This window comes from Phaethon aethereus, assembly GCF_964289735.1.
Source record: "Phaethon aethereus genome assembly, chromosome: 2".
NCBI classification, from domain to species: Eukaryota; Metazoa; Chordata; class Aves; order Phaethontiformes; family Phaethontidae; genus Phaethon; species Phaethon aethereus.
In genome coordinates this window covers 102,726,122-102,746,459 of record NC_138582.1, presented here as the reverse complement: position 1 = coordinate 102,746,459, position 20,338 = coordinate 102,726,122, and the positions used below count along the sequence as shown (strand labels likewise).

General features: G+C 40.0%; 1 protein-coding gene across 1 annotated transcript in view; it reads right to left on the bottom strand.

Annotated features, from left to right (window-relative positions):
• Nucleotides 1-903: 903 nt before the first annotated feature.
• CDKAL1 (CDKAL1 threonylcarbamoyladenosine tRNA methylthiotransferase) overlaps nt 904-20,338 on the bottom strand; it is a 448,747-nt gene continuing 429,312 nt past the window's right edge. The window contains exon 14 of the mRNA XM_082014683.1: nt 904-1,378. Coding sequence (XP_081870809.1) covers nt 1,175-1,378 — 204 coding nt within the window. The 3' untranslated portion in view covers nt 904-1,174. The remainder of the gene's footprint in view (nt 1,379-20,338) is intronic.

Here is a 20,338-nt window from a genome sequence, read left to right as displayed (position 1 = left end):
CCTTGCTGATTCTTGCCCCCACCCCACCAGGGTGTAGTGAGCAAGTGGCTCTGTGTTAGCTGCCCACTGAGGTTAAGCCACAACAGCCACGTAGGCAGCTCCATCTGTGCTGGGTATGACACAAACACACTAAAAAAAAAAAAAATACAGTTCCCGCTCTTAAGATTTTAAACAGACTTTGCAAATGGGAGTTTGGATGAAGATGCAGAAAGGTGACAAGGCATGAACAAATGAAGAATATCATACAGCCAGCTGCTGGCAGAACTGGGGACAGAGTCCAGCGCCTGACTGACCAGCACAATCTCAAGATGTGTGGAGATCCTGTCACGACAAAAATGGCTTGAAGAAAGTAATTAGAAATTTGCAGTGTGCAAAATGTAACCTCCCCAATAACAGAGCAATATTGTCTTATACACAGAGTGATCCAATGCACAGCTAATACATTTAGTTCTCTGAGCATTATACTAAATCTGTAGAGACTGTATTAAATCCATTTTTAACAGAACTATACCACCAGAACTCCATCTTCCCATTTAATCATAAAAAAACAATACCTTTAGAACTACCTCTATATACAAAATAATTCTAATAATTGCGTTAACAAAGCCTAGTAACTCATTGTGAAGTTGAGAGAGGCAAGATGGCAGGCCAAAAATTCTTTCAGACATGACAGCAAAATCAATAGCAACAAAGGACAAACTTTAATGGCCCAGCAGTGTTTGATTCTAATGTAAAAAGATAGATATCAAACCATCACACTGGATTAAGCAAAATCTTCAAGAAAGCTTTAAATGTTCTGCCCATGAAAGATTACCAGCATCACTCAATGGAAAGACTTCTTATAAACTTCATGAGTTTCCTGCATGCAATTTTACCTGCTACAGCAGTTATGAAAGAGTAAGCAATGCAAACATTGCATCATTTTAGAAAAAGAGAAGAGGAAAGATGCAACAAACTGTTCTGCTGACCAAGGATCTCAAATTTTGGCAAGACTGGTCTCCCTAAGAGCTTATTAACATTCTCTCCTATGAATGACAGGAAAGGCATAGGGTGAGTACAAATTATTGCCCAATTTATAATAGCTTTTTTTTTTAAAAAAGAATTTTTGGTAAAAGTGTTTCCTTTGAAGATTTTAAACAGCAGTTTTATTGTTTTCATAAAAGCCTCATTCAGTTCACAGTTCTGTTTTCATTCCTCCGTAGTAAAGCATAACAAGAACTGCCAGTAGAGCCAGGCTGACAGACAGTATCTTCAGTCCACCTCCTTGTTGCCATGGGAGCTGCAAAGCCATCCACGAGCTGAGTGGTGTTTTCACTGGGATCTCAGCAGAAGGGTGTGCTTTCCAGTTTGTGCCATTCTGTGGTGCATGTCTGAACTCCTGTGAAGAAATTGAAGACTGAAATGGTGTTATGTGTTTCTGATTGTACATACCAAATACAAATAAAATCTCCTCTTTATATTGAGGTTCAAATTAATATCTCTTTTCAAGGCAAACAAGAATTCAACCTGCACTGCATCACCACCAGGTTGTTTTTCATACAGAAATCTTACCAATGCCATACAAACTCAATCCTCCTAATGAAATTAACTGCCAAATCAATGAAGCTGTCAGCAACAGAAACAAATCTCCAGACCTCAATGTCATGAAAGAGAGTTGTTTGATGATTTTTTTTTGTTTGTTTTGCTGCTATCTCACTGCTCTCCCATTTTTGGCTTCTTCAAAAGAAATGTCTAACCAGTGATAAAGGGGACCCCAACACAACAATCCTTTGCACAGCAGGTCTCTTCTAAAGTCAATCATTGTCTCCTGGTGTGCCAGCTCAGTGGTGCTTGAAAATCCTCCCACAGGGCTTTTCCTTTCCCCTGACCCTCAGGAGGAAGCTATGCTAAAACACTCACCTCGTTCAGCATATTGAATCCCAGTTCCCTGCTGTGCTTGCCATTACCATTCTCAATGCGACTGCAAGCACCAAGATCCCCCAGAATATGAGGACTTTTAACTGCAGCATAAGTTACTGATGTTGAGTCACTACGTCAGCTGAAAATCCATGTGGAAAGAATAAGAAACTCTTCTCTCTTGCAACTTTGTTTAGTTCAGTACGCTAGCAGTGTAGATACTTAGAAGTAACAACATCTATTAAAACTGTAACCTGATGACAATTGCAAGAGGCGTAAGCGGTAAAGGTGTGATTAAACAAAGGTGTGATGATATTGCATCATAAGATTCAATATTTCTATTCATCATTTCTTTTTCCTCCCTCTATTTCAATAATCTCTTAGGAACTCAACTGAGCTCAGCTGGATTTTTAATTGATTTGAAATTTTCCAGTTAAAAAAGGTTTCCGATTAATCCATTTAATTTTTTTTCCCTTCACATTTCGTATAAAACAAGTCAGGGACCCAGAAAGTACCTATCTGGATAATCTTGTATTTCCAAGCAGCTGAAGCAGGGTCACATGAAAATACAGACCAGATGCCTGACTCCCTCTTTTACCAAATGTATTTCTGGGCAAAGGCAAAGAAATATCAAAGCTCCAAGAAAGGTGCCTGCCCATGAAAGTGTGACAGCACAATTCAAACTGTCTGTAACTGCCTCCTGTTTTCCATTTCAGGAATCAGCTCCATTATAGTAATTGTAGAAGGAAAATAATGATTACTACTGGTTAGGTAAGTAAGCACCAAAGGGGCGAATGACAGCCTGGCGTAAGTGCTATTCTAACACCTGAGGTGTGATTCAGATCACAGTTCACACAGGCATAGGGTTACTGAACAAGTGACCTATGAAATGAGGATGACTTCTTACACATACTGCACCCAGAAGACCATCAAGCAGGTAAACAAAGCAAAAGGAAACAGGGAAGCAGGTAGGGCTGTAGTTCTCCGCAGTGTAAGGCACAATGACAACACTTCTACAGGACTTCAGTTTACATTGTGCAGAATTTGTTAGCTTCATCAAAAACCATGAAACTGCTTCATATTGTTAATTTATTAATTACAATCAGTTCGTAAGACACCTGAAATTTTAGTAACTGGCCACAGCTATTTTATCCCCCAAAATCAAAGCTATTAACCTCTGTCTGCAGAATAAACTGGAAACCATGCAGTATTAAGGGTTTTTTATACAAGAATGAAAACTCATTTGCAATTTATTTATTCTAGACATTCATAAAACCTTTCTTTTCTTTGCAGGTCTCATAAATCTCTAGTCTAAGGTGCATAATTTATGGTCATGACCCATTTTACATGTATCATTGGTACATTAACACTAAGGCTAAGGTGATTTAAAAGAATGGATAAGGCTGTAAAAATATCAATACAACTGAAGACTGATTTCTTCTGATGTTTAATTTTCACCAATGCATGACTTAAAATTTGGCTTGACGACAGTCAGACTCTCAACTCCTTATTAAATTTTTCTACACAGCTTGATAATCAGTGAAGTCCTGAATATTTCATTGTACAAAACCAGATGCTATCCCTTAGAAAACAGATAAAAAGAGACAGTACCTTATAAATGACTTTGCAACTTTCTCCTCAATGCTCCTTCTTCACGCTCAGCCTCAGCTACTATCTACCTGTCTCTGCGACACTGGGCTAGCCAGCAAAACACCCCAAACACAAGTTACAACTTCTAAAAAGCTGTGAGAGACTTCCCCCTCCCCCTTTACTAACAGGTAAACACAGTAGTGTTTCATGCGTTCATTCATGTTCCTGTGCAGTAGTTTTCAATAGTGCCTTCACTGGCACTTCGTTTGTTTGACAGTTTTTGTGTTTTCCAACATAAAAGCAGATAGTCTCATCTTGTTGGTATAATTTTGACCATGAATAGCCTAGACTGTTTTTTTTTGTTACCATATTGTTTTCTTAAACCTCTACTGCAACATGCAATGCATATGCATTAGGTAGTGCTACATACTGCTAGTAGGACAGAACGGCAAGAGATTTTAGCAAGGTTTACAAAGTTCTGGTGGTGGGGAATGCCACTGGCCCCACGGCCAGCTGTCCCAGTGGTACTTCAACTGAGTCAGTCAGCCTGTAAAGTTGTGAACACCATTTTTTTTCCTTACTTCATCATATTTCCCTTAATTTACATGATCATACTGATACACTAAACCGATTTTTAGTTTTATTTCTGTAGATGAGATTTTCTCTTTACAGTATTCTACTAATATTGAAACTTAACCGGGTTGGAGGTACAATTCTTACAATTTTGCTATGCTTTTGTTTTCCTTCTGTATTATATTTTGAACTCTGATGCATTTGTTTCTACTGGTAGTCACATTTTCTAAACTGCTCAAAACTTTCAGATTTTTGCAGTATCTCAGATTGTAGAAAAGACTGTCAAAAAATTTAATCAGAAGTTTTCCTTTCAACAGATGCATACATGAAATACTACTCCTATTACCCTGCTAAATTGAATTCTTTACAAATTTTCTCAGGTATTAAACTGTTCTTATATGGACAAAAAGATCACAATTTGCAAACTAAAGTGATCCTTTTCTTTAAGATGTGCTTCACAGCCTATCACTTAAAACACTACTGCATTTCTGTTTGATAATGTGTGTACCTTCAGATGATCCTGCTGAGTATTTTCTTTCCAAAAAAGTACTGAGTATGTTCATCTGATCCATGTTTTCTAAGAACTATTCTCTAGTTTGCCTCAAAATTCTGCCTTGCAACACTGACACATGGGTAATACCACTGGCTTCCTTGAAAATTTCCATCATTATTGTCACAGAAGATGCCTTTGTAAAAAAGGGTACATCTGGCTCCCTGCAACTGAAAGGCTCCTTTAGAAAATGGCAGATTTTTCTCCCCCCTGCAATTCGTACAACAGTTTTTAAAACCAGGATAATCTCTCAGAGACACCTGCAGGTAGATGCCTCTTCCTAAGAGTCTGTCGTGCAGCTCTGCAAGACGGCACAAAACTCTCAGTGGGAAGAAGAAGAGCTCTGCTGAGCTGACCACGTTCTTGTGCTCTTTTAAGCCTGAGCTAAGGGATGAGTCAGTCTGGACAAGAGTGAAGCGCCTGTCTAGAATATAATCAGTTCTTACTAACATGAAAGTATCATAGTACCAGCTCTGCTCGTGAAAAACACTATACATATATTTTTGGGCAAAAAGTCCTTTTGTAGGTTCTGTTTGAGCAACTAGTTTTCAGGTAAAGTATACAGTATATATTGTAGTGTATATTGCACGCACCGAGAAGGAGGGGAGAGGATGAAGTTACGGAAACTAAAACTAAAATTAAGCCTTCTAGCGTAGATGAGGCAAATTACAAGAGCTTCTTGGGCTGTCGTATGAGCTTCAGAGTTTGCAATACTGTAGTACTATATTCTGAGATCCTCTCATATATGTTCTTTTCCCTAAAGCTTTCCATATACTGTGCCTTGAAGGGCTATCCAAGACACCTGCCGAAAAGATCTTTCATGTTTCATGGGGAGGGGAGTTCTCCACAAGAAAACTAAGTTTTTTAGAGCTCTTTCATGCACCTTTGGGGTAAAAAACCTGGGTGGAGGCAAAGATCTCATTTGCTGAGCTAGCAGTTACACTGGTCCTCTCCCTGTGTTCTCACATTATAGAAGTATTAATTCAGAAAGGCCCTTGTTTGCAACTCTAGATAAAATATTTGCAGTGCATTAGCTTTTCAAGGAAATATTCAAGGCATTTCCGTAATATTCTGAACTGATATAACTGGTGATATTGACTATACACAGTTTCTTAAGCTGAGCTCATAAATAACACTTTGGTAGCCTCAAGACTCAGGAAGATTGGCATAATGATTCAGTTCAGCGGAATTTAGAACTGAATCCAAGGCTGCTTCTATGCAAAAAATACTTGGACGAAGTCCTAAGGTAAAGAAGTTTCCAGAAATAGGTGTTTATACCAATTTAAGTCTTGATAGGCCATTAACTCTTTGGTAGACTTGTTAATAAGGAGCATTGCTCTCACTAAAAAGGACTGCAATGCAGGTAAAGGTCCTCTAAGATTTAAACCTATATACTATTAATTAAAATGAGAGGAGGAAGGGAAATTATCAAACTGAAATGCAAACACAGACACTTTTGAACTAAGCATCTTGTATTTCCATGGAGGCAGCCTTTCATCTTGTTTTGGCAGCCACAAAGTAAACACAAGACGTTGCTAATAAGGTATAATATAAATTATTAAATAATCTAGTGTATGATCAAATGCATTTCAGATTATTTTTTGAATAATTCTGCCTTGACGACTGCCAGGAGAAATATATTTTGTGTACTTTTGCACAGACGCATTGATCACTGTCTTTCTAAAGCTCCAGCCCCAGACTTAAACTGTCGTGCATGAAAGAAATATATAATCACATCAAAACCTAAGCTTTGGCATCTGTCGATCACAGCCTAGCTTTTTGTAAGATCTCACTTCATGTTAGTCAACAAAGACATGAGAGCAACTCTTTAGCTCTGAGCTGAGGTTTTAATAGATTCAAAACATTTCTTACATGCAAATTTCTTTTATGGCTCAGGGGCACTGTTAGAGCTTGAAGTGTTAGCTAACTGCTGTGAAAAACTACTTGACTGAGCATATCTCAGGATAAATTAGGCTTCTGAATTTTTTAGCCCAACCAAGTACATCTTACACATTTATACTAAGGGTTTATGGACTTTCATATAATCATGCACAACAAGTCTGTGTGACAAATTAAAAGAAAACATGTTAAAATATGCATTACATATCCTACTGCGCCATTTCAAACTCTGGGCTATTACACTTTGGAGGCATTTTTCAGATTTAAAAAACAAACAGTTACTGAAGGTCACATAGATTACACATCCAAAAATATGTAAATTAAATTTTATTGAATAGTTCCAGAAGACACATTTAGTTCTGTAGGTATTAAAAGAGCTCCTTTGATTTATTAGTTACAAAATTCTACTAGCCTTCTGCAAATGTGGAATGCTGATCTTAAAGTAGAAAATAAATGGCATACAAAATATTTTTTTCTAATAGAATTAACACAGTAATTCCCATAAGAAGCATCCCTGCCACCATGTGTTCCAATGAATGCACAGTGCTACGTTGTTAAGAGAAAGTATTGTCTAAAAGCATGCTTGTGTCAGATGTTATCAGCTGTACACCATTCAGAGGAATTCACTGATTCCAAATACACATAGAGTTTACTTACCCATTTTAAGAAATGGGAGACCTTGAAAACACAAATAAAGCAGCCAGGCACTTTTTAAAAGGAATTTCATATTGTTTGTTCTTTTTGTGTACATATATACATATGCGTTTGTGTAGAGGTGTGATGTATGACTGTGTAATTTAATATATAAGTGAGGGGACAGAACTGAGCTGAAGGGTAAATATAGATTGATTCTTAATTTCTCTGTAAATGGTCAGAGTCTTAGCAATAATTAGGATTCTTAATCTGTTAATTCCCAATCATTATCACTGAAGTTATAGCAAGAAAATAAATTAATCCAAGCTTCTTGCAAATAGCTGCAGTCACTAAAACTGTCTTACTGTCTGTCACAGGAACCTAGCTGCCTGCATCTGGTCCACCCTCCTGCTCAAAGAAGGGCCAGCTATATCCTAGTTTGCTCAGGGACGTAATTAGTTGGGCTTTGAAAACCTCCTGCACAGCCTCTCTGTGCCTTTGTTCCACTGCTTGACCATCTTCATGGAGAAAACGTTTCTCTTCAGATCCAGTCTGATCCTCTTGTTTCAATTTATGCTTACCGATTCACGTCCTCCCGCATGTAGCCCCGTGAAGCACTTGGCTCTGTCTTCTCAATAACCTTTCCATAGACACTGGGGGGCTTCTGTTAGGGTCTGCTGAAGCCACTCCTTCTCCAGGCTTGAACAAGCCTGGTCCCTCAGCCTCTCCTCACAGGACAAGTGCTCCAGCCCCTGACCATCTCTGTGATCCTACACTGAGCTCATACCAGTTACCAGCTCCTAATTTACATCAAGATCACTACACATGACCCAGCCAAGTCAGGTCAGCAATACTCCTAGCAGCGGGACCATGGTCAAATACAAACGTAAAATACATTTAATGGTGGGAGGATATAGAGATTATTTGACCTTAAGCTCAGATGCATCAAATCTGACAGTTTCTTCCAGGTTTGTCATCCCTTATGGAGACCATCTTTAACGAGGGCCTACCCCTGACCTGCATAGCAAGTCAGCAAAATCTTTTTACTTTCCCAGTAACACTTGCATGATCTGTCTGATTCCTTTGGTCAGCGTAGAAAAAACACCCTTCCCCTTACTCAGCAACCTCTCACCTTGATTACTACCACAATCTCCTTCTGTCTGTCCCGTTTTCCTCCTATTCTCCCTATTTCTCTCCTGCATCATCTGACCATATGGACTCTCCTAGTAAACAAAAGCAGAGATGCCAATAGGAACATGAATTTGGAATGACATGCCATATCGTGACTTTCTGTCCATGTCACACAGACCCACCTCTGGAACTTCCTCCTCCTACATTAACATTAAATCCAAACTTTAAAATTGCCATGTAAGAGTATAAAAGAAATCAATTCTCTCTCTGTAAGTTAGTGTACCTGAACTTCCCACCATTACTGTAAGGCTCCAGTGGTATTTTTCTTGGCAGACATCTCTCTGCTCTCTTCCATGTTCTTACCTAAGGCTAGGCCCTTGCCCACCTACTTGTTTTGCCTCCCCCAAATACTCTTTAAGGATTATTCCCTCAATGAGCTATCAAAATTCATAATCAGTTAAAAGCTAGACAGAAGGCTGAGTAACGGGGACTTATTAAATGACTTCCTTTTTGATGTACACTTTGGGGTGGAGCAAAACAACCACAAAGATCAACTAATAAAAGAAACAAAAAGAAGAGAAACAACCAACCAAGACGACACAAGCCAAAAACACCTCCAAAATGTTTAAAACACAGTGTTGTACTGCTTTCCATTGTACTCACTTGTTTTAGCTAGTTTCTTTATATTCACCTAGAAATGCTCCCAGCCAGGATTTGACTCTTTTTGTACATATTTGTATTTTGCGTTGCTATTAAACTTAGTAACTCAGTGTCCTCCCACTATACAAATAACGCATTGTCAAAATAACCTGTCATTCAAGGTCAGAAGCAACATTTTGAAGAATAGTCAGTGTGATGTCTGGATTCTGAACTTTTTTTTTAATAAGGAGTGGGGGGTGTCAATCACTATGCCGGAAACAACTGACATGCATGCCGGTACTCCAGTTAAGCACTTGCAACCACAAGAGAAATGAGAAATCTTTTAAGCAGAAAAAGTTGTGATTCAAAAACCACAGTCGTCTAAGTAATGAATTGAAATGAAGAATGAACCTAACAGCACAATGTGGACAAATTCAAGATGGGGATCTGTCACTATTTATTTCCCTGTGCATAGCACAGTTTTATGAAGGAGATGGCAGGTGCTTGCTCTGGGCACTTATCTGGTAATTAGTTGGCTAACAGACAAATCTGTTTCCTAGAGATCACCAGCACAGGCTTCATGACTTTGAAAATACATTACAGTGAATTACAGGATGCACACTTTCTTGTAATAACACTAGATACCATTTTTCAGTGTGCATACCATGGCCTTCCACAGGATTCCTTGCTTGCTCCTTCTTTAAAGGGTCATGGAGATTTTTTGTTGGTTTTTGTTTGTGTTTTTTTTTTTTAAATAAGTATTTTAAGATTGTGTTTACAATACAACAATGTTCCCAGTTTATTTTGTTGGATGATGAAAGAATGACAAAGAGCTAGCACTATGTGAATGTTCAAAGACTGTTCTACAAATGAGATTATTAAATGAAATATGATACACTTTTTTATAGCACAAGCCTTCAGAGACCATCACCTTTTTGCTTTCCTTTTAAATCTTGAAATAACAATGACAATTATATGGAGGTCAACGGTAGCTACAGGCAAAGACACAAAAGGTTTCCATCAGAAAGAGTACCCCTGTAAAATGAATACCTAGATCTGAAAATATACATTCATGCTGCAAGAACCAGCAATGTAACTGAATGATACTCACCTATCAACAGTGAAATGAGTAATACTGCTTTTACTTGGAAGTGAACTCTCTGAGTATAAATTAAAACACTATCTTTTAGTGGAATTTTATACTCCCAAATGGTAGAAAGCATAAAATACCAAAAGCCTTTCTAAACATTGCTATTTGCAAAAAAACAGTGATAAATATCCAAGAAATATCTCAAAGGACATTCTCTCTCAAAATCAGGAAAAGCTTTTAAAGATCTTTCACATGGAGCAAAGTAGAATAAACTGATATATGTACATATTCTTGGCTAAAGCCTTCCCCTTAATCCTAGAATATGTCATAATCGTGGATTTATGGTGTTTTCATTTATTCCTACAAAACTGACCATTACAAATGGAATGTTCCAGGGAGACTTCACTGTATTATAAGACAATCACAGAGACAAAGGATACGGCCCTTATTACACTCCAACCTCATGGATAATAAACACGGTATAAAATGAGCATTATTAATATTTAAGAATGATACTAGTTTTCAGAGTTTCAAACCAGTAGGTAGCTGTGGGATTTATATGCCTCCCTCATCTTACAAGTAGAGAAACAGAGAAAGAAGATAAAAATGTCTCCAGTGCCATAATGCAAACCAGCAATCAGGTCTCTACAATTCCTGTCTTAGATTCCAGCTGTCACCAGAAGCCAACATAGCCTCTAAAACCTTTTATCTCTGTCAAATTTAAGTTTTACATAAATTTTTTTAAAGCTAGGGAATGCCCTAATAGGTAGTGTCCTGACAGTTTCTCTTACTCTTTTCAGAGTTTTCTGCTGGGTATTAAACACTTCCAGTTCCTGGGACTGTAGGTGCTCAGCAAGCACAGCTGGAACCAGACGTTGGCAAAAAGGAGCATTTCATGCAAGCCTGACATTTAACAGTTAATAAAGTGTGACTGATCTTGACCAACTTCATGGGTTCACTGATAATACAAAGGTTTTCTTTTCATATTGTCATGGCCTCTTTCTTTTAAGTACGCTTAGCTGTTTTAGGAGGTCTCCCACAGTGCCAGTTAGCATACTTCTGAGCACCTGAGGGAGTGTCTTGAAATCTGAGTCTCCTTTTTAATTTCACACTCAGTCAAGTTCAACTGCAGTTAATGGAGGACTCTCTCATGGAGACATCAAACAATGGTTACTTTCTGTGATTAGCAAGCCTAACTGCTCTAACACAATCTCTGTATTCCCAGTCTCTACAAATGATTTGTCAGCCCTTCTCCACAATAAAGATTACATGAGAAAACCCTTTCTTGGCTTAGTGTGTATTTTATGCTAGATAATCATGATAGCACCTTGGCGCTCTAAGACATCAAAGAACAGTAAATATCCAATCTACAGGCTGTAACTAATATCTACCCTCAGGAGAGCATTTGTATCATTCAGAGGGTGGTCTGACCAGACAACCAACTTCTGTATCTGTAAACACTGAAGTGCATAAGCACGAACTTGTGCACTATCATGCTCGAATACTGGCAACTGGTACCTCAGCTGAGAGCCTCCAGTGAATCCACTGGACCTCAGTCTTCTCCTACACAGGTTTTACATGGTGTGCTCCATCAGGTTATATCTGATAATTCCTAGGATTAGCTCATGAGGAGAAAATCAGTTCCTCTGGAATTAACCATGAAGTAACAAGTACTAATTTCCTCTTTTCTTTGAGCCTTCATACCCTGGAGTTAGTTTCTCTCAAATGCTGAACAGTCACTGCTGCAATTCACTTGAGCACATGCTACAAAATTTTAGTACTTTGTAAACATCTAGTTCCAAGCATTTTAAACTGACCATCATCAAATTTGTTCACTACACTAACCTTCTAGCAGACGCTTTGAACACCTGCCTCATCTTCATCTGTGAAATAGGAAGAGGAAAGATGCAATTCAGGAGGATAATGTAAAAACAAACTTATTACAGTTTCTGAAGCACTCAGAAGTGTAGTTATGGAGGTCATAGGAAAGGTTAGAAAGAAATTAATAACTCCCTTAATACTGAGGTTTTAACAGCATGTAGCAAATAACACTGGTTAACACTGCTATTACACAACGAACAATGGAGAGAAAAAATATCTAACAATAGCTTATTAAATTAATAGTCTCAGCTCTCTGTGCACAGAAGGAAACAAATTTCTGTGTGCGTGTGTGTGTGACAATAGTGCATAAGCACATAATTAAAGGCTGAAACATAATATGGTTGGCATTTACATGGAAAAGAGGAACTGAAACTCTAGATTTTCCTTAGTTCAAAGTACTTGACTACACTCCAAATAATTTGTGAACATATGTACGTGAGAAATATTATTCTTAGTTTCTTCTTGTTATCTCATATTATAGGTCTTCAGTGTCATTGTAGTGTTACACTTTATTTAGAAAAGGACACTGGTCTGTGAAACACAACCCATAGTATTTTAATACCGCTTTCTTTGGTGTTTTGTTGTTGCTTTTGTCTCTAGATGAATACAAGTATTAACTGGAATTGACTCCTGAGCAAGCAGTGCCCTTGATTCCATTTCGTCATCTTTGCCCATCCTAGTAGCCTTTGAGCCTACTCACTCACTTCAACAAAGGAACAGCAATCCCATAAGTTTCATAAATGTCAAAGGCTGGTAGAAACAAAAAAAAGAGATCTAAATCAGTGCTCCCACTGAAGGGAAGGCCAAAGCCCAGACTCAACAGTCCATTTTTTGCCATCACCCTGCTGACCAATCCATACTCCTAAAACACCAAATCACATGCAATAGTTACACAAACCACCTATAACACATTTTTGTCCACAGGACAGTCAGAAAAGATAGGGAAGATTTGGAGAGGAAGCTGTGGTTTTTGCTGTACAAACATGGAAGGAACCAGAGGACCAAAAGCATGGGAAACTAGGCTTTGTTCAACTACGCACTTGCTCAGTCTCTAACTCTGTGAATGCAGCTTTCTTGTACAAAGACTGTCTCTGCCTCATAGTGCTTCAAAACTAAATGCAAGACCAGATAAAAATTGGATAAAAAATAAATATGAAAGGGAGGGAGGTGGTACTGCTTAGCCTGGGGAATGGTGTTTCAACAAACTAGCTTGCTCGTAAGTACGAAGAGTCTAGAGTTCCCACTTCTTCCCACATTTTCATAGACAAGGGACCCATGTAATTGGATGCTACCATTGTATAGTAATGGAGGGTATGAGAATGATCATACACAGTAAACTACTGCAAAGGTATTTCTTCTACTTTTCAGATTTGCCATGTTAGGCCTAAATTAAAATGGTAATGAGTTTCTATCAAACACAATATAAGCAGTTGTAGGCCGTTTCCTTGTAAGTGAGGAAAAAGTGAGGTTCTTACGACAGATTCATGATCTTTGAAAGGAATTTCACTCACCTCTACTTCTCTGAAACCCATAAAATCTTTCCTAAAATTAGGTAATACTAGAATACAATGCTTTCAGGAGAAGAATTTAAGATAATCTGAGACACAAATAAAACAGAAGACAACCTGAAAATGGCAAACATATACAAGTTGCTTACAGGGGTGAGATATGCAGGCCCCCAGGATGATAACTGCGGGACTTAACCTAGTCTTTAACAAATTGATGGGTTTGGATTTTAAAATGCTTTATATCTTCATACTAAAGCTTAACAGCACTACAACGATACTCTCCCAAGCATAACTCTAATTCATTCCTTTCCAGCTATTAAGAGCTACGCATCTGGCTTTCCCCTGTGGTTCTGTGACAAAATCTGACTATGCTACAGAACCTTAAGCACTCCTCACTGAAAAAATAATGAACCAATGTTTCTTTAGACAGATACATGTTGAATAGCTGAAAGAGAAAAAGAATTCCTGTCATTCTAAGCACTATTTCCATTACTTTACATAATTAAAGTTCTTGTATTTAGAAAAAACTATCTGTGTCAGAAATGGATATTCAGAGCCATCCTTTTTGTATGATAATTATGTTATCTGCACTTATCAGAGATTTTGTATGTGAGAATTGCAAAATAGTTTCCATATGGATAAGATAAAGCACAGTCAGACTGACTGAAATGACTTACAATCACATATGAAGTCATGTCAAAACAAGGACAAGATTTAAAAAAACTCCCTCTAATCCTGATAACAAGACCCTTTCTTGAGGACCAGAAATCCATCTGGTCGATATTATGCATAGGTAGTTTTTGTAGCTATGTGATGTTTTGACAAAAAGAGCTCAAACGTACTGCCTACAAATCTTTGTTCCATCAAAAGTATTTTCACAAAAATTTCCAAGCTACCTCAATCCAAAATGGAGAATTTGTTCAAGTTCTGCCTCAGTGTGTACATATATATATATGTGAAGAAGAATCAATCAATTTGAAAGCTAAGACATTTAGTGAATAATTTTCTCATATAATATTGTTTCAAGGTCCCCATGGTTTTACCAAGAATAAATAGAGAATATTAACTTCCATGGGCCTTTTGCTTTTTATTGTCCATTTGACATGTGGCTCTCCAGTCAGTCACATTTCATCCCTTTCACTATTTATCAATCACACATCCATCTCGTGCTGTAGTACATGGGTGGTCAATCCTTTTGGATAGGCCACATGAGTCTACCATAAGCCTTACACTACTATGCCTTGCCAATCACACAACCAGACATAAATTCATCCACGTGACTAATAGCCACTAGCTCTCCTTCTCTGGACATTACCTATGCTCCAACATCACAGAATCACAGAATCACTAAGGTTGGAAAGGATCTTCAAGATCATCAAGTCCAAACACTAATCCAGCACCACCGTGTCCCCTAAACCATGTCCTGAAGCACCACACCCACACATTTTTTGAACACTTCCAGGGATGGTGACTCCACCACCTCCCTGGGCAGCCTGTTCCAATGCTTGACCACCCTCTTGGTGAAGAAATTTTTCCTAATATCCAATCTAAACCTCCCCTGGAGCAACTTGAGGCCATTTCCTCTCATCCTATCACTAGTTAGTTGGGAGAAGAGACCAACACCCTCATCGCCACAACCCCCCTTCAGGTAGTTGTAGAGAGCGATAAGGTCTCCCCTCAGCCCCCTCTTCTCCAGGCTGAACAACCCCAGTTCCCCCAGCCGCTCCTCATAAGACTTGTGCTCCAGACCCCTCACTAGCTTTATTGCCCTTCTTTGGACATGCTCCAGCACCTCAGCATCCTTCTTGTAGTGAGGGGCCCAAAACTGAACACAGGATTCAAGCTGCGGCCTCACAGTGCCAAGTACAGGGGCATCATCACTTCCCTACTCCTGCTGGCCACACTGTTGCTGATACAGGCAAGGACGCTGTTGGTCGCCTTGACCACCTGGGCACACTGCCGGCTCATATTCAGCCGGCTGTCAACCAGCACCCCCAGGTCCCTTTCTGCCAGGCAGCTCTCCAGCCACTCCTCCCCAAGCCTGTAGCATTGCATGGGGTTGTTGTGGCAAAAGTGCAGGACCTGGCACTTGGCCATATTAAACCTCATACAGTTGACCTCAGCCCATCGATCCAGCTTGTCCAGATCCCTCTGCAGAGCCCTCCTACACTCCAGCAGATCAACACTCCCATCCAGCTTGGTGTCATCTGCAACTTACTGAGGGAGCACTCGATCCCCTCATCCAGATCATCAATAAAGACATTGAACAAGACCGGCCCCAGAACCGAGCCCTGAGGAACGTCACTTGTGACCGGCCGCCAGCCGGATTTAACGCCATTCAGCACAACTCTCTGGGCTTGGCCATCCAGCCAGTTCTTTACCCAGCGAAGAGTGCACCTGTCTAAGCCACGAGCTGCCAGTTTCTCCAGGAGAATGCTGTGGGAAATGGTGTCAAAGGCTTTACTAAAGTCCAGGAAGACAACATCCACAGCCCTTCCCTCACCCACCAGGCAGGTCACCTGGTCATAGAAGGAAATCAGGTTGGTCAAGCAGGACCTGCCTTTCATGAACCCATGCTGGCTGGGCCTGATCCCTTGGTTGTCCTGCACATGCCCTGTGAGCACTCTCAAGACCAACCACTCTATGATCTTCCCCTGTATGGAGGTCAGGCTGACAGGCCTGTAGTTCCCAGGATCCTCCTTCCGGACTTTCTTGTAGGTGGGTGTCACACTGGCAAGCCTCCAGTCTTCTGGGACCTCCCCTGTTAACCAGGACTGCTGATAAATGATGGAGAGTGGCTTGGCAAGCTCCTCCGCTAGCTCTCAGTACTCTCGGGTGGATCCCATCAGCTCCCATAGACTTGTGGGTGTCCAGGTGGCTTAACAGGTCCTTAACTGCTTCCTCCTGGATTATGGGCGGGTTATTGTGCTCTCCATCCCCATCTTCCAGCTCAGGGGGCTGAATACCCTGCGGATACCTGGACTGGCTATTAAAGACTGAGGCAAAGAAGGTATTAAGTACCTCAACCTTGTCCTCGTCCTTGGAGACAATGTTCCCCGCCACATCCAGTAAGGGATGGAGATTCTCCTTGCCTCTTTTTGTTGTTAATATACTTGTAGAAGCATTTTTTATTATCCTTTACACCTGTGGCCAGACTGAGCTCTAGCTGGGCTTTTGCCTTTCTAATTTTGTCCTTGCTTGACCTAACACGATCCTTGTACTTTTCATGAGCTGCCTGCCCCTTCTTCCAGAGGTGATAAACTCTCCTCTTTTCCCTGAGTCCCAGCAAAATCTCCCTGTTCAGCCAGGCCGGTCGCCTTCCCCGCCAGCTCTTCTTATGGCACATGGGGACCGTCTGCTCCTGCGCCTTTAAGATTTCCTTCTAGAAGCCTGTCCAGCCTTCCTGGACCCCTTTGTCCTTCAGGACTGTCTCCCAAGGAACTCTCTCAACCAGTGACCTGAACAGGCCAAAGTCTGCCCTCCGGAAGTCCATGATAGCAGTTTTGCTGACCCCTCTCCTTACTTCGCTCACAACTGAGAATTCTATCATGTCATGGTCGCTAAACCCAAGACGGCCTCCAACCACCACATCTCTCACCAGTCCTTCTCTGTATGACCCTGAACTGGTAACCACTGGAAAATAGGGTCTTGGATAGTACCTAGTGAGGCAGGTGAATTCTTCTGGTGGCTGCAGGTTGTCCCACACCAGAGGCTGGCCATTTCTGTACTAGTATGACAACATGCTCATGCATCTGTGGAGAGGACTTCTTTATAGGCCAAGTCCCACAAAACATTGTTTCTACGGCTAAGGTCAGGTAAAATGGTAAACTGAAAAGTGTCATAAAGACAACGTTGATAGCACAGCAACATCAACATTCATTATAGCATTTGTTGATTTACATTGAAGCAGAAGCTGGGAAATACTATATTCTTACAGAATGATTAACTATGTCGGTCAAACATGGTCTGCCTTCAGACCCTTAATTATTCTGTGTGATTGTCATCACCAAGAACAACTAAAAATGCACATTTCTTTTTAAGAAATGTTTATAACAGAGAAGTTTTTCAATTCATATTTTTATTTTACAAATGATTTGTCAGCACTTTTCTACAAAAAAGATTACATGAGAAAAATCCGTATTATTTCTTGCATAACTTAATGGCTTAGATAGCCAGGCAGTTCAACTTCGGTTTCAACTTTACACCAGCGTATCCTAACTAAAAATAACTTCATGCCAGCGCTTGTGACCACAAAAATTAAAAGCTGAAGGACCACTGAAGTACATATATCTTCCTCACCATAATTCCAAAGTCTCAGGTTTTTATAGTATCTAGGGTGGAAGGAGTGTGTCCTAGATTTCACAAGATCATAATTTTATTATTATGCTAAACCTGGCTTGTGGTCCTCGCTCCAGTAAAAGAAATGGAAGTAAATACACCGAAATTTTAACATCTGTGGGCTTGAGTTTCAAACACAGGAGAACTGTGCTTGAAGCCCTCTGACTCTTTTGGAACCTTGAAACATGAACTGTTTCTGATGCACACCTGTGAATCTGCTTAGAGCAAACTCCCAGTGAAAACGATGAACAAGCTTTGGAATCTGTTCTGATGAAACAGAAAGGCATAATACTGAAAGAACCATGCAAACAGATGGAGTGCTATTTTTACTTTAGTGGGAATGTATATGAGATTTGGGCTATCTACACTAACAATATCAATACCACCACCACAACCTCTCATGCTATACTGACTAGATCATTCAGTGCAATATGAATATTCTCAATGCTGGATCAGACAGTTACATCAAATCCAGTCAGAGTTTCTGGATTTTAGCTAGTATGAGTGATTTCACCTGGCACTTGAATAAGTCAGTAGAAAATCTTTCTTCGTCTTTAAGCAGCATCTAACATCTGAAATAATACATTAGAGGTGGGGGAATACTTCAAGTCATTTAAATACACAATGGGAAGTAGTCAGAGGGAGGTTATCAAGGTTGGCGTACTGTACACCAACCACAGGTAAAGCTGTCTTTGAACATCTTTAATGAAGTGCTTAAATAACTATTTACCTTTTCTAAATGTTTCTTTTACTTAAAGGTCTTTGATAAAGCCCACAGGAACAGCTTACTTTAGATCTTGCTACAAATAAGAAATGAACCTAAAGTTAAATAAATTTAAGAGTCAGGTCTCATGAAAACCTTCAGTGTAATAGGCAATAAGCCAAATTTCTTAGAGGTAGAAGGCCAACTTTTAAAGCAAATTATCCCCCTTTGAGTTTGAGAAGACTCCTTTAAAAAAGAATTGTAGATTGGGGAGAGGGTGTAGTAGGAGGGCAAGGGTTTATTTCTCTTGTAGCTTGGTCCAGTAAATCTGCAACAACATGCTTTAGCAGCTAATGGCATGATCAAGAGATACCCAATTACATGACAAAGGATGTAGAGTGAATGTTAAACTTGATATGGAATACAGCCTGTAGAACCACAAAGTTACTGTATGCAGCCTTTGAAGCTGGTTTACTAAGCACTAGTTTACTAAGCTTGCTTAAATACTATGACTTTCTGTTGACTGTCTTTAGGGCTACAGTCATTGTAATATATTCAACAGGGTCACAGTAAGTTCTTTGGATATTCTAGTGTAGTTAGGAGTATGACCTTGTTGGACTAAATGTAAGGCTCTGAATTTCACATCCACTTCACTGAAGTTTGGCGTTTTGATATTTTAAGACATGTTTTCTCCAACGTAGCCACCAAATAGAACCTCATCCTTATGACTCAACTGTAATTTAATTTCAGTTAAAGATATACACACTGTAAATTTGCCTTTGAATTTTTATATGCAGACATCCCCTACACAAAATATAATTTAATCTAATACTGATAAAAGCTTAAAAATTCAGTCCTTTCTACTGAAAAGCCTTTTCCCCTTTATCTTATTATCCTTAACACCACAAAAAATCTCTAATCTAATGTTACTAACAACTACATTAAAAACTCAAACATAGATCACTATATACAAATATTATCAAAGTCTGAGTGGGAAACTATGATTATGAATGGATCTCAGTATTCTACTACAACTCACAATTAATACTAATATTGCTGGATCAGTTCAACACTATTTTAACACATTTGTAGAATAAAAAAAATTACTTACAAAGTTTATATAGAATCATAGACTAGTTTGGGTTGGAAGGGACCTTTAAAGGTCATCTAGTCCAACCTCCCTGCAAGGAGCAGGGACACCTTCAACTAGATCAGGTTGCTCAGAGCCTCATCCAACCTGACCTTGAATGTTTCCAGGGATGGGAAACACCACCTTTCTGGGCAACCTGTGCCTGTGTTTCACCACCCTCATTGTGAAAAATTTCGTCCTTCTATCTAGTCGAAATCTGCTCTCTTTTGCTTTAAAATCATTAAGCCCTTGTCCTAGAGCTATAGGCCCTGCCAAAACGTCTGTCCCCATCTTTCTTATAAGCCCCCTCTAAGTACTTGACAGGCTGCAATGAGGTCTCCCCAGAGCCTTCACTTCTCCAGGCTGAACAACTCCAACTCTCCCAGCCTGTCCTCATAGGAGAGGTGTTCCATCCCTCTGATCATTTCTGTGGCCCTCCTCTGGACCACCTCCAACAGGTCCCTGTCTTTCCTGTGCTGAGGGCTCTGGAGCTAGACACAGTACTCCAAGTGGGGTCTCACCGGAGTGAGGTAGAGGGGCAGAATCACCTCCCTCGACCTGCTGGCCATGCTGCTTTGGATGCAGCCCAGGATGTGGGCTTCTGGTTGGCCCACGGTTGGCCTTCTGGGCTGCGAGTGCACCTTGCTGGCTCACGTCCAGCTTTTCATCCACCAGTACTCCCAAGTCCTTCTTGGCAGGGCTGCTCTCAATCCCTTCACCCTCCAGCCTGTATTGATACCAGGGGTTGCCCTGACCGAGGTGCAGGACCCTGCACTTG